The sequence below is a fragment of the Schistocerca gregaria genome, chromosome 6 (genome assembly GCF_023897955.1).
Source record: "Schistocerca gregaria isolate iqSchGreg1 chromosome 6, iqSchGreg1.2, whole genome shotgun sequence".
NCBI lineage: Eukaryota > Metazoa > Arthropoda > Insecta > Orthoptera > Acrididae > Schistocerca > Schistocerca gregaria.
In genome coordinates this window covers 152,685,615-152,708,533 of record NC_064925.1, presented here as the reverse complement: position 1 = coordinate 152,708,533, position 22,919 = coordinate 152,685,615, and the positions used below count along the sequence as shown (strand labels likewise).

The 22,919-nt window shown below is 41.2% G+C and overlaps 1 protein-coding gene across 1 annotated transcript in view; it reads left to right on the top strand.

Moving 5' to 3' along the window:
* The first annotated feature begins 20,799 nt into the window (after positions 1-20,799).
* The window catches only part of LOC126278778 (protein O-mannosyl-transferase TMTC2), a 990,803-nt gene continuing 988,683 nt past the window's right edge, over positions 20,800-22,919 (top strand). Inside the window, exons 1-2 of the mRNA XM_049979055.1 lie at positions 20,800-20,815; positions 20,868-21,159. Of these exons, the coding sequence (XP_049835012.1) occupies positions 20,800-20,815; positions 20,868-21,159 (308 nt within the window). The remainder of the gene's footprint in view (positions 20,816-20,867; positions 21,160-22,919) is intronic.

Below are 22,919 nucleotides of genomic sequence, written 5' to 3'. Positions count from 1 at the left end.
GGGTATTTTGATATTGGCCTCTCAATATATATATATAACAGTCGGCAGAAATCAAACCTGTGTTTGAATCATAATTACTTAACTGGTGTGCAGGAAGGTGTGCGGTATACTGCTGCATCTATTGTCAATAAACTATCACAAGAATTCAAACATCTTAGCAATAATCGACGCGGTTTTCAAATCGAAACTGAAGAGTTTCCTCATGGTTCATTGCTTCTATTCTGTTGAGAATTTCCTTGAAAGATTGAGCTTATTCTTGCTGTATTGTTGATTCCGTTTACTTAAACTTATGGCTTGACCTTTTTGGGGTTCATAAGCATTTTATTTTTATCTGTTATTAATTTTATTTTGTTATTTCATATACTGACACGTACTATGAACTTGAAGATTTGCTCCTCAATTTGATACTAGGGAACTCGACGTGTAAATAAATAAATAAATAAATAATCTTTAAAAACCTTTGTGTACCGTTCGGTAGTCACAGTGCCATCAACGAATATCGCACCGATTACTCCATAACCGGACATTGCACACCACACAGTCATCCGTTGAGGGTGAAGAGACATCTCGATCGCGAAATGCCGATTCTCAGTCACCCAGTCGCACCAATTTTGCTTATTGACGAACTCATCCATATGAAAGTGCTCTTCGTCACTAAACCAAACCATATTCACATCAAAATCCTGTTTGTCAATTCCATGGACAATTGTGTTTGCGAAGCACAACAATTGTTTCATGGCCCTTGGGCTTAGCGGCTGGTGTGTTTGAATTTTGTGTGGGAAGAGATGGAGGTCCTCAACAACAATTTGTCGCAGTGTCTCCTGGCTCATTCCGACCTGTTGTGCAGATTGTTTGATCGATTCCCTGGGACTGGTTTTAAACACAGTGCGTGTCTTCTCGATGTTTTCAGGCGTTTTCATCTTTTCTGGACGACCGAAATTGCCAACACTGTCATTACGAACACTAACCCTTCTCTAAAACTTGCGAATCAAATTCATGATTGTTAGCTCACTTGGACCAGTTGTCTTCAGGTTGAACTCTGTTCTTTGAGCCACAGTTTGGGGTGTTATTGCTTCCTTGAAAATGTCTCGGGTATTCAGCTGGGTAGCGTCATCCAAAAGGCGCGATATTTCAGCAAGACGACTTCTAGTCATCTTCAGGCGACCTTGGTGTCTGATTGATCTCTGATGGATGACTACTTTATATAATCTCCATCCCTCTTTGGCAACCTCCGTCTGGGCACTTCAGAGAGGTCCGCTGCCGGTGGTGGGGGAAGAGCGGCACTGGGTGGTGGGGGAAGCGCGGCGCCCCGCGAAAAATCATGGGCCGCAGTCCTTCCGCGGCTACCGCCACTTGCGGGACTCTGCCGTCGCAGTGACAATGCTTCTTATTGTTCTTGTTCTTCAGGTGTCCAGACAGGAGCAGATTTCCGTGTAGACTGTTGTTGTGTTTTAATCAAACTCAAAAGCAGGATCCCAGGCTTTGCTTAAATAGAAACCGCGGTCTTTATTTATTAGTTCGTCATGTAGCCGGATCTCCACTGCCTGGTTGAGGAGACAGTCCCAGAAGGTGTTCGATTTCTGTAGCACCTTTGTGCCATCGTAGTTCATGTCATGTCCACGTGAGATGCAGTGCTCGGCCACGGTGGACTTGGTCGGCTGTGCGTTGTCTGTGTGGCGTTTATGTTCACTAATTCTCCCCTGTACCTTCCTGATGGTCTGGCCTATATACGTTTTCCCGCACTGACAAGGGATGCTATAAACTCCCGGTTTGCGGAGTCCTAAGTCGTCCTTGACTGATCCTAATAATGTTTCCGATTTTGGTGGAGGGCAAAACGCGCACTTGACGATATATTTTCTTAGTATTCTGCCGATCTTCGCCGATGATCGCTGTCGCAACCGGTTTGTCTTCGTCCCCTGATGGCTACGGTCTCAGCTTCTCCCGTCTTAAGGCGCGGTTTATCTGCCGGTTGTTGTAACCGTTCGCGGAACACTGCCTGCAAGTGCTGGAATTCATTTGCTAGGCTGTCACAGTCCGAGATTTCGCGTGCTCTGTGCACCAGTGTGCTTAGAACACCCTCTCGCTGGGAAGGAGCATGACAGCTGGAGGCATGCAGGTACAAGCCTGAATGTGTCGACTTGCGGTAGACGCTATGTCCCTAGTGTGCCATCTGGTCTTTGCTTGACGAGCACGTCCAGAAATGGAAGTTGGTTGTTTTCCTCTACCTCCATCGTGAACCTGATATTACTTCCACATTAGGCCTTCATAAGCGTTATACACTCTGGCACGCTGTACGTGACATTTTCACGTGCAAATGGCCGAAAAAAACAAGGTGCTTGCGCATGCCCATATTATTTCCCATCAGACCCCTCGGCCAACTTTGCGGTTTGAAGGCCCTAACGCAATACAGGCAGAAGGTATGACTTAATTCGTGTAGTTCAATAACTGTCTCCGCGTACGTTTAAATTTCAATGTTAATGAGGCCATAACCTCGTTTTCTGTAAGTGTCCATCAAACCCACATATGCTGCACTAGCGATGCCTCATGTCCCGACTGGTGTGCAATATGCTCTGACGAAAAGGCTTGCGGAACTTCAAATGTCGAGAATTGATGTCGAGATGTCGAGGCTGAGCGTGTAACTCAAACTGGCTAGCGAACTGCTGAGTGCCGTAATGTAAGGGCGTCAGGCGGAGAAATACTGTGAAGTTGTGCTCGTGTCACATGGCTCATGGAGGCGAGCTAGCGCCGGAAACTGCAGCGCTGTACCCGGCGGATGTGGTAACCCCACATACTCCAGCGGGTGTCGCAGGCAGGATGAACTTTGGCTAAGATGTATGCGTCTTGACAGGGTGGCTACCTGAAGCAGTCTATTGTGTGGCTTGAGCCTGCATAGTAGGACGCCACCCAAGACGCCGATCTCGCAGTTAGTAGCAGCCGCGGTGGCCGAGGGGTTCTAGGCACTTCGGTCCGAAATCTCGCTGCTGCTACGGTCGCAATTTCGAATCCTGTGTGTCATGTCCTTAAGTTAGTTAATTTTAAGTAGTTGTAAGTTCTAGGGGACTGACCACCTCAGATGTTAAATCCGAGGGCTGTAAATTCAACTAAATACTTAGGGATTACTGTTACAAATAACCTAAATTGGAAAGATCACATAGATAATATTGTAGTTAGAGATAACCAAAGACTCCGATTCATTGGCAGAGCACTTAGAAGGTACAACAGGTCTACCAAAGAGACTGCCTACACTACGCTTGTCCGCCCTATTCTGGAGTACTGCTGTGCGGTGTGGGATACGCATCAGGTGGTACTGACGGTTGACATCGAAAAAGTACAAAGAAGGGCAGCTCGTTTTGTTTTATCACGAAATATGGGAGATAGTGCCACAGACGTGATACGTGAATTGGAGTGGCCATCGTTAAAAGACAGGCGTTTTCCGTTGCGACGGGATCTTCTCATGAAATTGCAATTACCAGTTTCCTCCTGCGATTGCGAAAACATTCTGTTGGCACCCACCTACATAGGGAGAAGTGATCATCACGATAAATTAAGAGAAAACTGGCCTCGCATGGGAAAATTTAAGTGCTCGTTTTCCCCGCGTGCCGTTCGAGAGTGCAACGGTAGAGAGACGACAGCATGAAGGTGGTTCATTGAACCCTCAGCCAGGCACTTTATTGTGAATAGCAGAGTAATACGTAGATGTAGATGTAGATAGTGCTCAGAGCCATTTCGTAGTTCATAGAAATGTTTTTAATACGTAAAGTTTTCAAGTAATGAGGAAGGTAACGACTTAAAATTTGTCCCGAGGCCCGGACTCGATCCCGTGTCTTCAGTCCACTAAAGGAGTTGCGCTAACCACTGCTTCACCCTTGGACTGCGCACTGCGGCCTACATAGCTGCAAGGATTATCCTGCTTTAAGACGAAATACGACGCCAGAATATCATCAAGCTGGACGTATCGAGCAGGGCTATATCATGGCCTCCAGTTACGTCTGACCGTTATCCTCTGGATTTTACTGTCTGGCATAGTGGAATGTGGGTAACAAAGCACCGGCGACTGTGGCCGAGCGGCTGTAGACTCTTCAGTCCGGAACCGCGCTGCTGCTACAGTCGCAGGTTCGAATCCTCTCTGGATGTGTATGATGGTTTTAGGTTAGTTAAGTTTAAGTAGTTCTAAGCTAGGGGACGGATGACCTCAGACGTTAAGTCCCAAAGTGCTTAGAGTCATTTGAACCATTTTTGAACAAAGACAGTGGTGCAGGAGTGCAGAAGTGCTGGCATTGTCTGACAACAAACTGCGGCGGTCGAACAAAGCATTAGACCGTGGTGCACTCGCTTTCTAACTCAAAGAAAGGACGATATGGTTCTCAGTAACCTTCCTATCGGGCACTGCCCATGACATATGTCCATCTGTTGCAGCGTAAAGATCTGCCGTAATACTGTGTTCGTTGCACCACGCAGTGCATCACGTTCTAAAGTCATGTGTCTTGTATGCTGACAGGAGGAACGCCTTTGAACAGCTGAGTGGCTCCATAACATTCATTACTGCTTGGGATGGGGATACAGCCAGCCCACCGTAAAAGTTAGTAAAAATTTACGTTCGCTGTCATTGAATCATATTAATAACATACATTTTAGAGAGATATTGATGTGTAAGTAGGGGCCAGAACCTCAAAATAACTTCCAGCACATTCTTAACAACCTCAGCGCACTTTCAATACCTTGTACTACCGATATTATGAGCACCACAAGAAATGTTTAAAAAAGCAAATTTTGTTCATTGTTGCGACTCTTACTCTGAACATACTTTTTCCAAAGATACTGATGTGTAAGAAGATCCTGAACCTCAAAACACTGAATACGATGTAGATTGGGAAATATGATATCTACTACTGACACGTTTTTGGTTTAAGTTTCACACAAAAATTAAGAACATACCTTGTAGCCGGTAGAATAATTGTTTAAAAGCAATAAATATTTTTCTCAGCATTTTAAAATATAGATGACACGATACTCCGTATTAAGTCGTTTTAATTGATATTCTAGTGAGTTTTATCACTAACAACCTACGGCAAAACATGTTCCTCTGCTCCTCGCTGATCAATCATGTGAACGTGTCTTTTTTTATTTTCTTTTTATTATTTTAGGAATGACCCACGCTAACCGTGTAGAATTTACGACTCGTATTTCTTTTCGGTTGTGTTTAAATGTGTTTTCTTACGCAGAACTCACATACAATCTCAGGTACATATATTCTATGTGTCACGACAAAAACAGTCACGGAATTACCACCGTAGAACCACGGGTTGGCGATCACTGTCTTGAAAAGCTGCCGAGAGATAGTAGTATTTTTGTCCTCACAGGAATATCGCGGATAAGTTCTAGTACCAGTACTAACTTGGATACTTGTGTACAAAATCTAGCTACAAGAAGACAGAGTTAAGGAGCGCCACGTAATGAAAAGGAGGACGCCGAAGGTGGGAGAGGCGGCTCGCTAGGTATGGCGGGTGTCGGAGAAAACAAGGCTCGCTAATTGGCCGTCACCGCAGAGAGCCGCTGAAAATGCGGGCCGGCGCAGAGCGCAGAACACGGCCCGCCACGTTACTGCGGAATCTGTGTTGCACCACGCAGTACCTCTATTATACGCGGCGCCGTAGAACTGAGAGCGGCACGCTGCATTCATCCGGCGGAGGACGTGGAAACCACAGAGGCGGGGGCGGTTTTCTGCTCGGAATGTTGCGCGCTGCTGCAGTGGTTCTCGGCAGGCGCCACCGCACGAGCGGCACAACAAAGAACTGTACTGCCACGTTACACGTACTGAGAAGACATGCTGCTCTGTTGGATGACGAGCGGTAACGCTTCAAGACAGGAACAAGCAGTTCTCACGTTAACGCTAGCAAGACGTAAGAGAAATCAGAACAACTGAGTAGGATTCGTTGACGTAGAAAAAGTGTTGGACAACGTAATGTGGTGCAGAAAATTTTAAATCCTCGGGGAAAAAAGTATACGCTACAGGGAAAGGTGGGCAATGTACATCAATATCAATATTAATAAGCAACTGTCCAGGAGTGCGGGGACCAAACTAGCTGTAGGTTACGTATCTGACACTTCCTACGGCAACAAAAAGTTGATTTTCAGTAGTTCACATACACAATGCCCGCAAAAGAAAGTTTGAAGTAGTGTAGTTATTAAGAGATGTACTATGACATGAAAGGTGCCACCTTCAGAATTTGAAAGAGAGTTTTCCGAAGGTGACAGGGGTAAAATACTGGGAGCGGAAGGCTATTTACAATTTGTACAGAGACTAGATGGCCGTTATAAGAGTATTCTGAAGGTGACAGGGGTAAAATACAGGGAGCAAAAGGCTATTTACAATTTGTACAGAAACCAGATGGCAGTTATAAGATTCGAGGGACGTGAAAGGGAAGCAGTTTTTGGGAAGGGAGTGAGACAGGGTTGTAGCCTCACCCCGATGCTATTCAATCTGTATATTGAGCAAGTAGTAAAGGAAACGAAAAGTTCGGAGTAGGTATTAAAATCCATGGAGATGAAATAAAACTTTGAGGTTCGCCCATGACATTGTAATTCTGTCAGAGACAGCAAAGGACTTGGGAGAGCAGTTGAACGGGATGGACAGTGTCTTGAAAGGAGGGTATAAAATGAACATCAACAAAAGCAAAACAAGGATAGTGGAATTAAGTCGGGAGATGCTGAGGGAATTAGATTAGGAAATGAGACACTTTAAGTAGTGAAGGAGTTTTGCTATTTGAGGAGCAAAGTAACAGATGATGATCGAAGTAGAGAGGATATAAAATGTAGACTGACAATGGCAAGGAAAGCGTTTCTGAAGACGAGGAATTTATTAACATCAAGTATAGATTTAAGTGTCAGGAAGTCGTTTCAAAAAGTATTTTTATGGAGTGTTGCCATGTATGGAAGTGAAACATGGACGATATATAGTGTAGGCAAGAAAAGAATACAAGCTTTCGAAATGTGGTGCTACAGAAGAAAGCTAAAGATTAGATTTGTAGATCACATAACTAATGAGGAGGTATATAATAGAGTTGGGGAAAATAGAAGTGTCTGGCACGACTAGAAGAAGGGATTGGTTGGTGGACATGTTCTGAGGCATCAGTGGATCACCAATTTAGTACTGGAAAGCAGCGTGGAGGGTAAAAATCGTAGAGGGAGACCAAGAGATGAATACAGTAAGCAGATTCAGAAGGACGTCGGCTGTAGAAGGTACTGGGAGATGAAGAAGCTTGCACGTGATAGAGTAGCATGGAGAGTTGCATCAAACCAGTTTCAGGACTGAAGACCACAACAACAACAACAACAACAACATGAAAAGTGCAACACAATAGAATAAATATTACAGATAAAAATAATGTATACCTAGAGCCAGGCTAAGTCACTGAGCGCAGATACAAAATAAAATAAAAAACTGTATCATCTCAAGGACCAGGTCATTTTGTTGACAAATGAGGTGACAGATTCTTCATCATTGTAGGAGTATATGGTTTAAAAAACCTACGAAATGAAACACACATGTCACAGTAAGTGGCGTCCAGACTGTCGCATTAGTATACAGTATGGCTCCACCCAACCATCCCTTATAGCGACTACGCACACTTTGTAAGGTGGCAGAATAAATGAAAGTCACATTGGCACCTTATATGAGAGCCTTCTATATAGCAACGGGAATGTGAATATGGCACTTAATTCGGCGGTAATGAGTAAATTTGCCTAGCAGTACGTAATGCAAAAAGGGATAGTATTTAATTGATGGTAATTAACACACAGATCCTATAAAGCATATTTCCGCGGAAGGTGAAACAAACAGCGAGAGGCGTCTTAGGTTGGAATTCAGAGGGATGACGCAGAGGCAAGGCCGCGCTACAAGGGGTACCAAGGAAACCACTTAGAGGGGAGTCCCAGGCGGAAAGTCAGCGACCGACCAGGTGAGAATGAGTATAGCGGCCCATCTGTGGAAGGACAGGAAAGACAGCTTTTAGAATTCCAAAGGGATATGAACAAAACCAGTGACGCATTTTCGATCACGTGTCCAGCCAGTGGTGCATATGTTATTTCAGCACACAGTTGTCATCAATCTGACTATAATTAAACCAGAAAATATTGCACCTTACAAGTTGTATTCTCCCATTCAAAAGATCATAAAGGTTCCGAATGTGATCCTGCCATTGACTCTCCCACGCACATTGCGCCTTTATTGCAGTATGGTAAAGGTCATCGTAGGTCCTGGAGAATGAGTACCTTTCTGCTTCATCATATCCCACAAAGGTTCAGTTGGCGAAAGGCCTGGCGATCTTCATGACCAAGGCACTTTTTGTACACCATGTAGAGCATGTTGTGCTGCAGTACTTATATGTGGACGGGCATTGACCTGCTGAGAAACTACCTCACCTTCCTGTCGGAAAAATGGCAATAGCGCGGCAGTAACAGCCTGTGCAGTGTATCGAGCACCTCACCGTGCAGGTACATCAGATGTCACTTCAAGGGTTACCAGACGCCATTCTCCCATCTTCTCTCCGGAACTATGTTGCCTGGGTTGGACCGTGTGTGTCGTAGGTGAATGTCCTCTACATTAGGCACCTAACTAGGTCACCGCCATTCAGTTACGCATCCATCAGTGATATACAGGCAGAAACTAATCTCATCACTGATGACAATATAGCGCCATTTCATTCTCCAGTCAACTCTTTCACGACACAAGATATGAAGCAGTCTAGCGATGCGTCAATCCGACTTTTTGCAGCCCTACATACGGCCCTCTTCAAATGGCTACATCTCTTCCCCCAAAACCGAGACAAATGACGTAGTGGTTAGCACACTAGACTCGCATCCGGGGGCATGATGGTTCAAACTTGTGCCCGTTAATCCTGATATAGGTTTTTCTCTTAATCGCTTGAGGCAAACCAAACGTCCTTTGAAAGGGCACGGCCGCTTTCCTTCTCCATCCTTGACACAATCCGCGGTTTTGTTCCGACTCTAATGACTTCGATGTCGACAGCACGTAAGCCCATCCTTCCTTCCTCTTCGCCAGAAGTGCGTACTCGTCTGTGGGGCATGGTTGTACCGAATGACTGTTGCGAACGCTGTTCACCTCTAAACTCAGCGCAGTTACTGCTTACAGAGTCAAGACAGAGGGTACACAGACATGTTTCCTTGGTACCATCTCTCCGCCGATCGTCACAAATATATCATTAACACTACGCCCCCTCAGTTTGCAAATACTGAACTCAGTCCTTGAGTGTGCTGCATTTTTATTCTTTCAAACTACGTTCATCCATTATTTGAGAAGGAGAGCACTTAATGATTTGCAGTGCATTTTACTCATATTTTTAAACCTTTCCGAAACTTTTTCTTGCTGACACCGCTCACAAAACTGTGAAAGGAAAACACTTTATCGCTTACTAGACTTTCGTTGTTCACGCAGTAAAGCTGCCGCATCAGACACGACGTTTTAATTTATCCAAATTCTATTGCTAACTATTTTTGCACAATATTCTTGAGACAGTGTCCAAATGTCGACGTATGATACTCGGTGTACCTGCAAAAGCATATCATTGTTTGACACATGGTTCAGGAAATATAACTTCATAAACATTGAGTTCCATGAAAAACTAGTTTTTGTTCAAAATGGAGCGCAAATTACACAGAATATACTAGTCAAAAGTTTGGTAAAGTAACCACTTCACAATTTACAACAAGCTTAAACATAATTTCGCACTTACGTGCTTAACGTCAGATTTTTAAAACGTTAAGAAATGTATAAAGTAATGAGCAATTTGACGCTGTTTTATACACGGAAGTTCAATTCTTTGAATAATGGGAGTTTAGTGAAATTCATCTCCAACCGAAAAACCATCTTACAGACAGTTGCGAAGGGTACCTGTCTTGGGCTGCTATCACTTCCTTGCGTCCCTGTTCCATTCACCATAGTGTTTCGAAAGAATGACTGTGGATATGAACTCAAATTTCTCTGATTCTCGTCGTGCTGATTTCCTGAAGCATATGTGAGAGGAAGTAATATGTTGTTCGACTCTTCCCAGAACGTACTTACTCAGAATTTCAACCATCTCCACGACGCACAGTACCTCTTTTGTAATGACTGCCATTGGAGCTTGTAGAGGGTCTCTGCCATGGTCTCGCTCAGGCCTCTATCCCGTGACGAAACGCACTGCTGTTCTTTGGATACTTCCTCTCATCTGTTAACACTAGCGTGATAACTGTCCCAAAGCTAGTAGCAGCACACAACAATCGCTCGCACTAGTGTTTTAATACTTTTCTTTGGATTTTTCCAACGAATCTCAGACTTTTCATCTGCTTTTCCTACAGCGTGTTTTATGTGGTCATTCCACCTCACTTTGCTCTGAATGTTTCGTTCTACGGCAGTTAGTGTTTCCCGTAATTATTCACCAATAGCGTGGTCGAATAGTAGGGTACCTTGGCCTATGTACGGCAGCGTGCTCATTTATTTACATTCAGGATGAACTGTTCAAATGATTGATCCTACACATCTCAAGTTCCTACGTTATTCACTGGACCTCCTAGAAAGTCCTGCATCCAGTCGGAAATCTGGTCTGATACTCACTAAGCTCGTATTATTTCTTTTCCCTAAACGACTGTGTCGAATTATATGGAGTACCTTCCAAAAGTCAAAGATCACGGCATCAATCAGGGCAGCGCTGTCTACGGCGCTCTACATTTCACGAATGAGCAGAGCGGGCTCAGTGTCCCAAGATCTCTGTTTACGGAGTCTACGTTGCATTTTACAGAGCAGATTTTCATTCTAAAGGAACGTCACAAAGCACGTTTTATAATTCTGCAATGGATTGACATCAGCGATATAAGCCCATAATGTTGTTCATTAATTCGACGATCTTTCTTGCAAATGAGGGAACAAGTTTTTCACGTCATGTCTGTAGAATTTCACAGTCCGTACCAGCTGCCTTTCTACCAATGAGAGATTTTAACTGATTTTTACGTTCCGCTATCATTTACATCAGCATTTGGCATTCCCGTAATATGTACGAGAACCAAGAAAGAACATTACTAATGGATGTGCAACAGTGATATGTCACTGGTCTCTTAGTCTAGAGAGCGCTGGTTCATGCCTGGCCATCCGGGCTGATGTTTTCCATGATACCCCCAGACATCCTACAGATCGTTAGCCTTCCCAGTCCTTTCCCAATCCGATAGTGTATTTCATTTCCTGTGACCTGGTCGTCTCTGGGGTGTTACTCCTTTCCTTCTCCTAACTGGAACAAAACAAATGGATTAAATTAAAGAAATCGTTCCCTTGGGCACATATTATATTATTAAAATTCATGAGTGGTGTAATATCTACGACAATATATTCTAGCCACGAGATGTTAAAATGATTTAAGTGAATAAACTTCAACCAATATGAAACTTCCTGGCAGATTAAAACCGCGTGCCCGACCGAGACTCGAACTCGGAACCTTTGCCTTTCGCTGGCAAGTGCTCTACCATCCGAGCTACCGAAGCATGACTCACGCCCGCTTCTCACAGCTTTAATTCTGCCATTTCAGCGCACATTCCGCTGCAGAGTGAAAATCTATTTCTGGAAACATCCCCCAGGCTGTGGCTAAGCCATGTCTCCGCAGTATCCTTTCTTTCAGGAGTGATATTTCTACAAGGTTCGCATGAGAGCTTCTGTAAAGTTTGGAAGGTAGGAGACGAGATACTGCCAGAAATAAAGCTGTGAGGAGGGAGTGTGTGCAGTGCTTGGGTAGTTCAGACGGTAGAGCAGTTGCCTGCGAAAGGCAAAGGTCCCGAGTTCCAGTCTCGGTCGGGCACACAGTTTTAATCTGCCAGGAAGTTTAATATCAGTGCACACTCCACTGTAGAGTAAAAATCTCATTCTGTTCAACCAATATTATCGATACTACGTATCGTGAAAAAATGACGATAATTATTCCTTTATTTTTGTAGTAATTTAATTTCTGTGTGAATTACAACTACCATCCAAGAACTATATTCATAGACAACGACAATTATAATCGTTTTTATGTTATTTGTGATAACTGTGGTTCAGTTGTTCTTCCTGTGCTAACAGATTAACTGTTAGGACGTGAGACGTGTGAGGTCTGTAAAGAGAAAACGTGTAACTATATATTATTAATTGTTATTTGAAAAATAGATTCGCTATTGTCTAGACGTGGATTTGTATTTATTTCAATTGTAGTCCAATCTAATTAATGTTTTTAAGTGTTAATTTTCAGCTCCTCAATTAGGAGCGCAGCCGTTAGCGCTAGTAACCGCGTGGTTCACTAGTAGCTGGTATTAAAAATATGATGGTATTTATCATTGAAAATGATTTTAAATGCTAAAGAATAGAGATAAAAGGCGTAAGACTTTTATGTAAATATATTACCTAGATATAATATAAATCGACAACAACAATAGACAAATTGACCATCGTTTGTCTGCCGCATCTTAACGAAAATATCTCCACGGCAGTTTTGAATCGAGAATTTTAACAAACATAAATATTGTTAGATATAATTAATGGAAATAAATATGCACTGGTGGTCCCGAATCTAATTTAAAAGACAGAATTCAACTCAGCTTGAATCTTAAAAATAATGCTCACAGCACGTTAAGTAATATCAATTTCTTAATTGCTCAAGTGTGAAGCCTAAATATTTCGGACGATTCACACGAAATATTTTAATAGGAGACATACGTCATTGTTGGAAGCGGGTAGTATTTTGTGACTTAATGTTCCTTTTGCTAGAGAAATGTGCTTCCATCTTAAGTAACAGTTGTGTAAAACCTGTAAATGATATGCAATTTAGTGCCACAGACAACATTTCTACACAGCGTCGAATGAAGATTTATTTAGCAGAGTGACAAATATTATCCTGGATAATCATTTTTGAGATCAAACGAATTGTTACGCTCACAATAGGTAACTGGTTTTTTATATATTTTTGATCTAGCTGAAATGTCATTTATAAGTAAACCGGATCCACCACATTTAGTGCCTCTCAGTGTACCCTAAGGTTGTCACTCCTTTTCCTTGGGCGGCAAATAATTCTTTTACCAATTAGTAATTTATTTCCTACGATTTTCACATTTTTCCGTTTGTCTACGCTGGCTGTGTTCTTTCTAATCATGCTTTCTCTTACGTATCCTCTCATTAATGGAGTACACTTAACACCGTTTTCTGACGTTTCCTCTTCTCTCTCTATCTTCCTTGCAATTCTTCATAGAATGTGAATGTCATAGTTGGTTACATAATTGTTTTGCATTTTCTTAACTTTGAATTTTTTTCCGCTACTTATTCTCTGGCTTTCTTTTCAACATTTCCACTACTGGACAGTTCATTATCAAGATATTTAAATACTACCTGTTGAATAATTTTTTCATACAGTTCCAGTTTGCTTGTAATGGATTTCACAGATGTGCTCATATTGAAAGTATCTAACCAAAATTTTATCCTTTTTTTCTGTGAAAGTATCAGCGATAAGTTTGTTCTAAATTAATTGTTCAGCAAACCTGCATCTGACTGCGTCTGTGAACTTGTTTCTTGCACTCCTCCATTTTGCCAGAAATGCAACATGTATTTGACATAGCAATCAAGTTTAAGAGAATAATGCCGTTCGTGCACTGGCATTAAGCTGGTACTGGAAAATTATCTTTTGGCCCCGGTGTTTACTTCGTTCTTTCATTGGTGGCTAACTTTAGTTTACTACTCATTTACGTATTCAATACAAGCAAATGATGTAGATTATGATTCAGGCTGTTAGATTTAAACACAGTGTTGATATCTATACGTATACTGTAAAAATTTTAAGTCATACACAAAACCTAATATTTTAAATATTTTCTTAGCACAAATTACTCTTACACAAAATTTTACAAAACTCATACTGCCTCAAACCTTGGACATACAAGTCCTAACTCTGAACATTATCTAACAAAACCAATTTGAAATGGTTATATATCTTCTCTCGCTTACATGCTAAAGTTTGGTCAGGGTCATCGACCTTCCTTAACACTGTCACCACACATCTGCTTCCCCCGGGCACGTACCTGCGCCTCGCTGGTTATTTACTGAGCGCACCTGGCTCTCTTAAACAACAAAGATCCTCCTACTCAAAGATATTATACTCCTTCCACCTTCCGGTTGGCCACTGCTGACTATTTTCTGGAGCTACCCTGATCAGACATTAGCACATACCTTTCATAACCCCCTGGTCCACTGGATCAGAATTTTGTGGGGGGATCTGTGCAGTTAGCACACACTTCCCCACGAAATTCGTAAAAAATACAATGTAAGATACAATACAAAAAATACACAGTATTATAATTAAAAGAGTATTACACAGCAATAAAATTCATCAATAGAAACATAGAATGTGAAGTAAATTTAATAATATCATGAGATTGTAAAATTGGAGTGAATCAAAGAAGATAAAAATAGTGTGTGTGAAATCTTACGGGACTTAACTGCTAATATCATCAGTCCCTAAGTTTACACACTACATACCCTAAATTATCCTAAGGACAAACAAACACACCCATGCCTGAGGGAGGACTGGAACCCCAGCTGGAACCAGCCGCACAGCCCATGATTGCAGCGCCTTAGACCTCTTGGCTGGGCCCGTGCAGCAATCAAAGAATATCAAAATGTACAAAACAGAAACACATAAATTTAGGGCAAAGACATCAGACATTACGTTATTAATAGAAGTGTATCAAATACCATCGAAATTTACAAAACAGAGGAAAACAATGTGAGGTAAAATGGATATGGTATTTAGATTTCGAATTGTCTCAAATAAGATCAAAAGTTATAATACAAAAATGTCGAATGTGGAGTAAAATGCAGAGTATACTTAAATCTCTAAAGAGAATTCTATCAAGTAGTATTAGAACTTACAAAATAGTATAAAAGACATAAGGACTCTATATAAGAAGCATAGTAATGTGAGGTAAAATACTTCAAATAACATCAACTTTATCAAACAGAAATGTAGAATGTGAAGTAAAATAAATAAAATAGTTAAATATCCACTTGAATTTAACAGCAAATGTGCATAAATGTCTCATAGAAAACTCTTAATACTAGTGAAATAATGTAATAAGATACTTTAAAGAATAGCAGCATTAAATATATGTGTCACCTCGCATGACAGCAGATATTGACTTTCAGTTACAATCATTATCGTGTAGTAGACCTAGAGTACATAGCAAGTTTCATTAACAATAGTAAATGAAGAAGACATGTCATGTTAGGTGACAGTTTACATTGAGTCCAATTGTAAACTGCAGTAAAATGTGGGGCATCAGGTGAAGAAACACATTGAGCCGCAAATAGTGTTGATTGTACAATAGATGTCGTATCAGGTGATAGGACACATTGACTTTAATAGTGATCTGTAGGACAATAAGGTTGAAGAAGAGTGGACATCAGGTAATGGAACACACTGACCACCTTATTGTAACCGTAGAATACCTGTAAAGTCAGGTGATAACTCACACGGTTTTGGTTACCAGAATGAAAATTTTTATTGTGTCTCCAAAAGGGCCTCAGGTGATGAAACACTCTGAGCCACAAATAATCTCAATTGTACAATACCTGTCACATCAGGTGATAGTAGGACACACTGACTTTAATAGTTATCAGTAGTACAATAAGACTGAAGAAGAATGGGCATCAGGTGATGGGACACACTGAGCCATGGGTGGTATCGATTGCAGAGTATATGTCAAGTCAGATGACAACACACAATGACATTCAATTACAATTATGATACTCTATTAACCATAGAACACATGTAATGTCAGATGGTAGCTCACACTGACATACCCTTAAAGTGATGATATCCAATTCATTATAGGACACATTTTACGTGAGAAGATAGCTTACACTGAATTTAGTTATATTCCCATAGACTCAGACCAGTTATTATGTCAGGAGATAGTTGAGTCCGAGTTTCACTTATATTTATGTAGACTCAGGCTACTCGTTATGCCAGGTGGTAGTCCTCTCGGATTCTTAAGCACAATCATGAGATTCTCACAGGTGGAGAACATATGTCCTGTCAGGCGACAGCTTAGTCTGACAGTAAGTTAAAAACATTTACAATATCGTTTGTCATAGGGACAGAAACATAATTTTAAATACATTTATATTATCATTGTGCAAGAAATTAATATGAAAAATAATATACAATAACTGTATGCAGTGGACATTTGTTGCAAAATTTTTATATATCTTGATGGTAACAATGACATCACATACTCTGCAGCAATAACAGTACTTAGTTTTATGGAATTTATGTACAAGAAAAATTCCTACTAAAGGTAGTATACCATAATAATAACACTATTCAGTGGACATTTGTTACAAAATAAATGTCTGTATGTATTTAAGGTGAATAGAACCTCACTCGGTCAGTAACAATACTGTATTGAAATTATAATTAAGACTCTATTTACAAGTGAATATTTATTATTACAATAACCTGCACAATTGCGGTAGTCATTTTAGAACTTCATATACTCAATAACAATGCTGTGTTGAAATTGTCATAAGGACTCTAATTACAAATGATTCATAGTCATATATATAAAATTAATGATTACAATAACCTCCATAATTGCAGTAGTCATTTTAGAGTTAACTTTGACACGTAATACAACAAATTTTATACAACCTTTTTAAATAAGAGTTTTGATAAAGATTGAATAAGTATTTCAACTTCACAGTAGAAATCTTATTTCTTTTCAGTACTGTTATTAATAAAAGTAGTTTACCTATCAGAGGAAAGTTACACAGATATATTAGAAAAATAAGATAAATATTTAGAATAGAAAGAAGAGTAGACAGAGAACTCAGAAACGAAGAATGAGTTCTACAGAGCTCAAGGGTATGAGGCACCAACACCACATGGTGTGTCAGTTAAAGAATAACCAACCCTCTACCCCATTAGGTTTTTTTGTGTAGACCAGAAGGATAATCTGTTGTCAAGTGTTGAAATAATGTCAATAACAGAAATTGTTTGTGAGGGAAAGATTAAACAAATTTACTTAAGTAAATGATAGACAGAGACAATAAAGAGGATAGTAATTGCTGTAGCACCAGAAACATAATTGTCATGGAAACAAAGTACCATAATGTTATTTTAATGTAGAATGAAAATACTATCACACTGCAGGAACAGGCATCATGAATGGACAAAACGCTGAGCTCAGCCAAGGAAAGGTACTATCATGTCTCGGAAAATAATAGTGTGAGAAATCAAAAGTGTGCATAAATAGAACAATATATGTATAGTAAGTGGCAACATAATTAGCGTCACAAAGTACAAAGGCACAAACATTGCTTAAAAGATCCATAATCAGTCTAGCATAAACAAAATATAAGCATTCAGAGAAAGTCAGGAAGTGACTGTAACAAAAAGTAATATGTCAACTTCAGGTAATAAAGCAAAAATAGCATGCCAACACAAACAAAACTTTTAACTGAAAACATTGACCATAACATTATCTCAATCCTGAAATAGGTAACACTACCAGAAAACAAAAGTGTAGAGACACATAAAGCAAAGCATAGCAGAAGTGATAAACAAGGAAATACTAACAGATAATTATATCCTTTACTTGAAAAACACGTGAAAAGAGAAAAAGGAAACATAGAAGGAACCACAGAGACATCAGAAAAGGTAATAAGTATGATAACTTGTGGTGCTGTAGGTATAAGAAAAGAATGATTAAAAAATGCTTGTAGTATGTCATGAAGTAAGTCCTGAGTGGATCCTCAAAAATGAGTCTGAAAACAATCCCAATTGGACTCTAGTAATCCCAAGTCATCATCTTATTTCATTAATAGCATCTGAAAAAGAGCTGAAAATTAATGAACGGTATACAATCGGAGACAAAATGTTACATTTCCCGAGAAAAGTATTTGCTTCTTATAAAGAGGAAAGGGTCAGAAACGAAAGTTATTTGGGACGTTGTTAAATAATTGATACTTCTCCTTAAAAGCTGCAAAGAAAAGTAATTGTTAAATAGTATTAAAGTTAATTATGAAATTCGTCAGAAAAACACCATCAACATTTCTGGAAAATGTAGAACAACGTCGCTCACACTTCATTTTCCTATGGTCGTAACTTCAGCACACAGTATTTGCGAATGATCACTTGTAGTATGCAAGATTCCGAAGTCTCAAAAAAGGAACTTAAATCTAACAATATCTCATTCTGCTCATAAGTTTCAAATGTCATCTTAAATACTCGTATGAACACACACTTTCTTCAAATATCTTAAAAGCATCAAAATCATTATTCTCATCTTGTTATACACATTGTCAATACTCATATTACATCCTTTAGCGCGAAAATCCTAAGTAACTTCAGAAAAATTGGCACCACTACCTTAACATCAATATACAAAGTAGCCATCATTACTACAAAATCTTGTTACAGCTAGTGTCATTATGTCATGTAAACATAGTTCCTTGTAATCATCGCAAAGTAAAGGAGGTAATCATCCAACAAAAAATAGAAGCAAAGTTATCATGTAGAAAGTATCAACATCAACTTGATGACCGAATTTTTCAACTGTAATGTCAACTTCAAATGCCAATATGAAAAGAGTTTCACAGAAAGCAATAATGTAGTTCAACAGCAATGTACTTAAATAATCCCAGGTTATTACAATAAGTAAGAAACCTATAACGCTCTGGAAAGAAAGCAGGTCACACTTCTAAGCTGTGTCCAGAAAATGATGTCTCCGAACTGATGTCTTTATTTAATGCCAGAAAAGAAATAGAACACAGGTGGTGTTATTTGGAGCTTTTACACGGGGGAAATATTCTGAATGTTTGCACGCTTGGAAAAGAAATGCGCGCGACCAAGGCCTAACGACGTGAAAAGGGTCTGTCCCGGAGGGTTCCAGGCTACCGCCGCAGAGGCGCTACACGTGCACAAACCTCCTGAAAGAAAGGAGTGCTATTTCTGCAAGGTTCGCAGGAGAGCTTTTGCAAAGTTTGGAAGGTAGGAGACGAGGTACTGGCGGAATTACAGCTGTGACAGGGCGAGGGTCGTGCCTGGGTAGCTCAGTTGGTAGAGCACTTGCCCGCGAAATGCAAAGATCCCGAGTGCGAGTCTCGGTCCGGCACACAGTTTTAATCTGCCAGGAAGTTTCAGCTCGTAAGTGCTCCGTTTCTCATCTCTAATAAGCAGCTTATCGTTTTAAAGTTGCCACAACTTCCATTACTTTAGGATACTCTCATGCACATGTACTGTAAACGTTGCGACTTATTATATTCCTGAAGACAAATGGTTAAGTATACTGTTAAGGTTTTATTAATTGTTGTTTAGTATTAAGGAATAAGATAGCTGATGTAGTAACATGAACTGTTTTCCAGTAGTCGACTCTAAGACTTTATGGATTCTTCTATATTCCCGCACGGGATTAGCCGAGCGGTCTCAGGGTGCGGCAGTCACGGACTGTGCGGTTGGTCCCGGCGGATGTTCGAGTCCTCCCTCAGGCATGGGTGTGTGTGTATGTTTGTCTTTAGGATAATTTAGGTAAAGTAGTGTGTACGCTTAGGGACTAATGACCTTAGCAGTTAAGTCCCGTAAGATTTCACACACATTTGAACATTTTTGAGATTCAACTATAAATTACCATTAAGAAATGTAGTTTGCTATTTCGTTAACATTCTTCAGAGTGTGTGATTGCATCACATGTAATAAAACCAACAACGCATCTAATGTTATTACAGGCATCCATCGTAAGTGCCACCCTGGTGAAGGCTGCTTGTAGTTGCACCCGAAACATTGATAGTTGTAGTCAGAAGGATTTTATTGAAATGGCCTCCGTCTGTGATAGTCTACGCTAGTATAATGTAACACCGTTATGATGCACGTTACGTTCTTAAAAAGCCAGTATTAGTTACTGTGTACTACGATATTATTTGAAAAAGCAGCTCTGTCAAACTACGAACCAAACGAGTTGCATATTCAGCAAATGGGGAAAGCTATAGGTCCACATTTGAGAAAAGTTACAGTTAATACAACAGGATTACCAGTGAGTTAACTGGTGTTTCGCTATTCCACTAAGACAAACTAAAGGTGTGTTAAAACATGTGTGCCTTGTGGTTAGTCGTCGCGCGGGTGTGCTTGCCCCGAACGCCTGGAGAGGCATGCCTTTAGGTTGCAAGCGTCTTCCTCGACATGTGCGTGCGAGTAATTCCATTCAGCCTGTCGGGATTAGCCGAGCGGTCTGAGGCGCTGCAGTCATAGACTGTGCGGCTGGTCCCGGCGGAGGTTCGAGTCCTCCCTCGGGCATGGGTGTGTGTGTTTATCCTTAGGATAAGTAGCGTGTAATCTTAGGGACTGATGACCTTAAGTCCCTTAAGATTTCATACACATTTGAACTTTTTTTTTATTCTATTCACACTGTGTTCACACTGGAAGCCTCTCTTTCTGTGACGGGCAATATACAGCCTCACGGAGACTAGCCGTAAGGCGCACAGGTAACACACCTGAAGTGAACTGCACGACGATGTACCATGTAGATTGGAAAACAGCACAAGCAGCTGAGGGGCTAAGGAAGTAAAGAGAAGGGACTCAAATGTATTTATTTATCTCCGAGAATTTCTGAATTCCTGAAGTTCCCAGTGCCGTCCGTCATTGTAGGATAGATGCGATTGATCGACACAGGTTGTCTGAGCTGCAGCACTAGTTCTGCTGCAACAGAGGTTAGGGATAACGTCATCATCGCAGCCCGTTAGAGATGGCCGGTGGTGCTGGTGCAGCGAGCGCGGGGAGCTGACCACTAATTCTTGCATAATCGGCCGGCAGGTGAGGCGTCGCGTCTGTGGCGACTGTGGCGGCGGCGGCAGCAGGCGGCAGCGCGCCGACGCCGAGCGGGCGCTCCAGCGGCGCAGGCGCGGGCTTCCACGGCTCCAGGGCGGCCTGCTGCCGGTGGCAGAGGCGCTCAGTTGCCGGCGAGAGCGCGCCTCGGACGCACCCCCGCCGCCGCCGCCGCCTCCGCCTCCTCCACCTCCTCCGCCTCCGACTCCGCCATAGCCGGCCCCGGGCCCGGGCTACCGGCCGGTCCGCTACCTGTTGTGGCGCGCTGCTGCTGGCAGAGGTAGGTGCCGAGAGCTGGCAGCTGTGACGCGGGCTGCCTACCCACCAGGGGCCGTCACTCACGTCGGCACGGCTACCACTACGTCCGAGGCTTAATAACTGCGAGGATCAATAGGCGACCCCCCGTTATCAAGCACGAGGCCCCCACACTTTCTGGCTGATTCCCGATTTGCGTGCTGACCATCATAAATTTGTGTGTCCCACAACCTAGGAAACCACTCCCCTCTCACCAGAACAAAACATAAAAGTTCGCTTTGTAGTACTCCTGCATTACAAACACACTGTCAGAGGCAACTTTCCTGCTACAAGGTGCACGGTAACTGTACACGTTATGGACCAAATCGGTGACTACGTTGGTGAATATATTGAAACTGTTTCTCATCAAAAACGATTTTTATCGTAGTAAAAGCGTAAGTTTCTCAAAACTAAGACAATTTTAAATTATCCATCTTAAATATAGTTTGACAGTGACATATGGAGATTAACACTCACTGAAAAGGGGGTACAAGCGCGTTACACCGCCTGACGTAAACTAACACAAGAAATTTGCGGAAGCATATGGCAAAAGATGTATATTTTCACAGATTCCAGGAACATGAGCAAGGATACGAAAATACAAAAAAAGTTCACATCATTTAACCAAAGCGAAGTTTTATTACGTATTAAAGGTGCATATTTCTTAAATTCATCAAATCTCTCTCAGGTTTGGTTTAATTCGCTGTCTTACAGTTAAACAGAAGTAAACGGTCATTTCGGATCGATGATAAGGAACACAAGTGAATTGCTTCGCTCTAAAGTTTCATAGGTAGCGTGTATGAGCAGCTGATATTCGAGCAAACATATAGTAAAAAATATATATATTCAAAACCTCCCTGTGGAACTGCACTAAAAAAAGGCAGATTCATCCAGGAGAGAAGTATCTGGCAGAATTTCGCTATACAGATAAATTCTTTTATGACACTTAAGTAACATTCATAAATCCTTACTTATAAACAGTAAACTATGCAGACAAACATTCGATCCAGATGCTCACATTCTACATCACTACATCGTACAGAAGAGGTGACTCGAATATTCTCATTTTTGCTGTCGCAAAGGAGAAATTCCAGTTTCCTTAATTTATAAGCATATTAGGAAATTTAAATTCACTTACCTACATGTATGTCATCTTCCTTACAACTGACAGTCTTCAGTGCAGTTACTTAGCAGACTCATTTTGTGGAAACTTTTTTATCAAAATAATAGAGACTCAGGGCAGATAACCAGGATACAATAAATTGACACAAGCGTTGATTGAGATGAAAATATTTATTGCACTCTATAAAAGACCGCAACAGATTCCTAATTAAGGAAGCCACATATCTAAAATACCATCTCCTAGAATTACCATTCCATTCTAACAACCTAATTCCTTCCTACAGTACTTCAGTCCGTTTCTGAACAGAAAATGATATAAACAACCTAAGTACACATTTATGCCTTTCGTCTTGCCATGGCTATATGAAAACTGTTAAATAAAACTTAACACTAGCGGTGTAAATTTTTGTTAGATAACCTTGGAATTCTCGTAATCCTACATCAGGTAACATTAACAATTTAGAGTTTAATTTCATTGACAAAATCCTTCCTCTATCTCGTTTTCTGAGTATCAACAGCTCAATTAGGCGTCTCTGCTAGACTTTCTGGTTCCCTGCCAGTTCCCCATCACCACCAGCAGCGAATTGTTTGCTAGCATTACTAGTAGGTTCACAGAGTGTATTC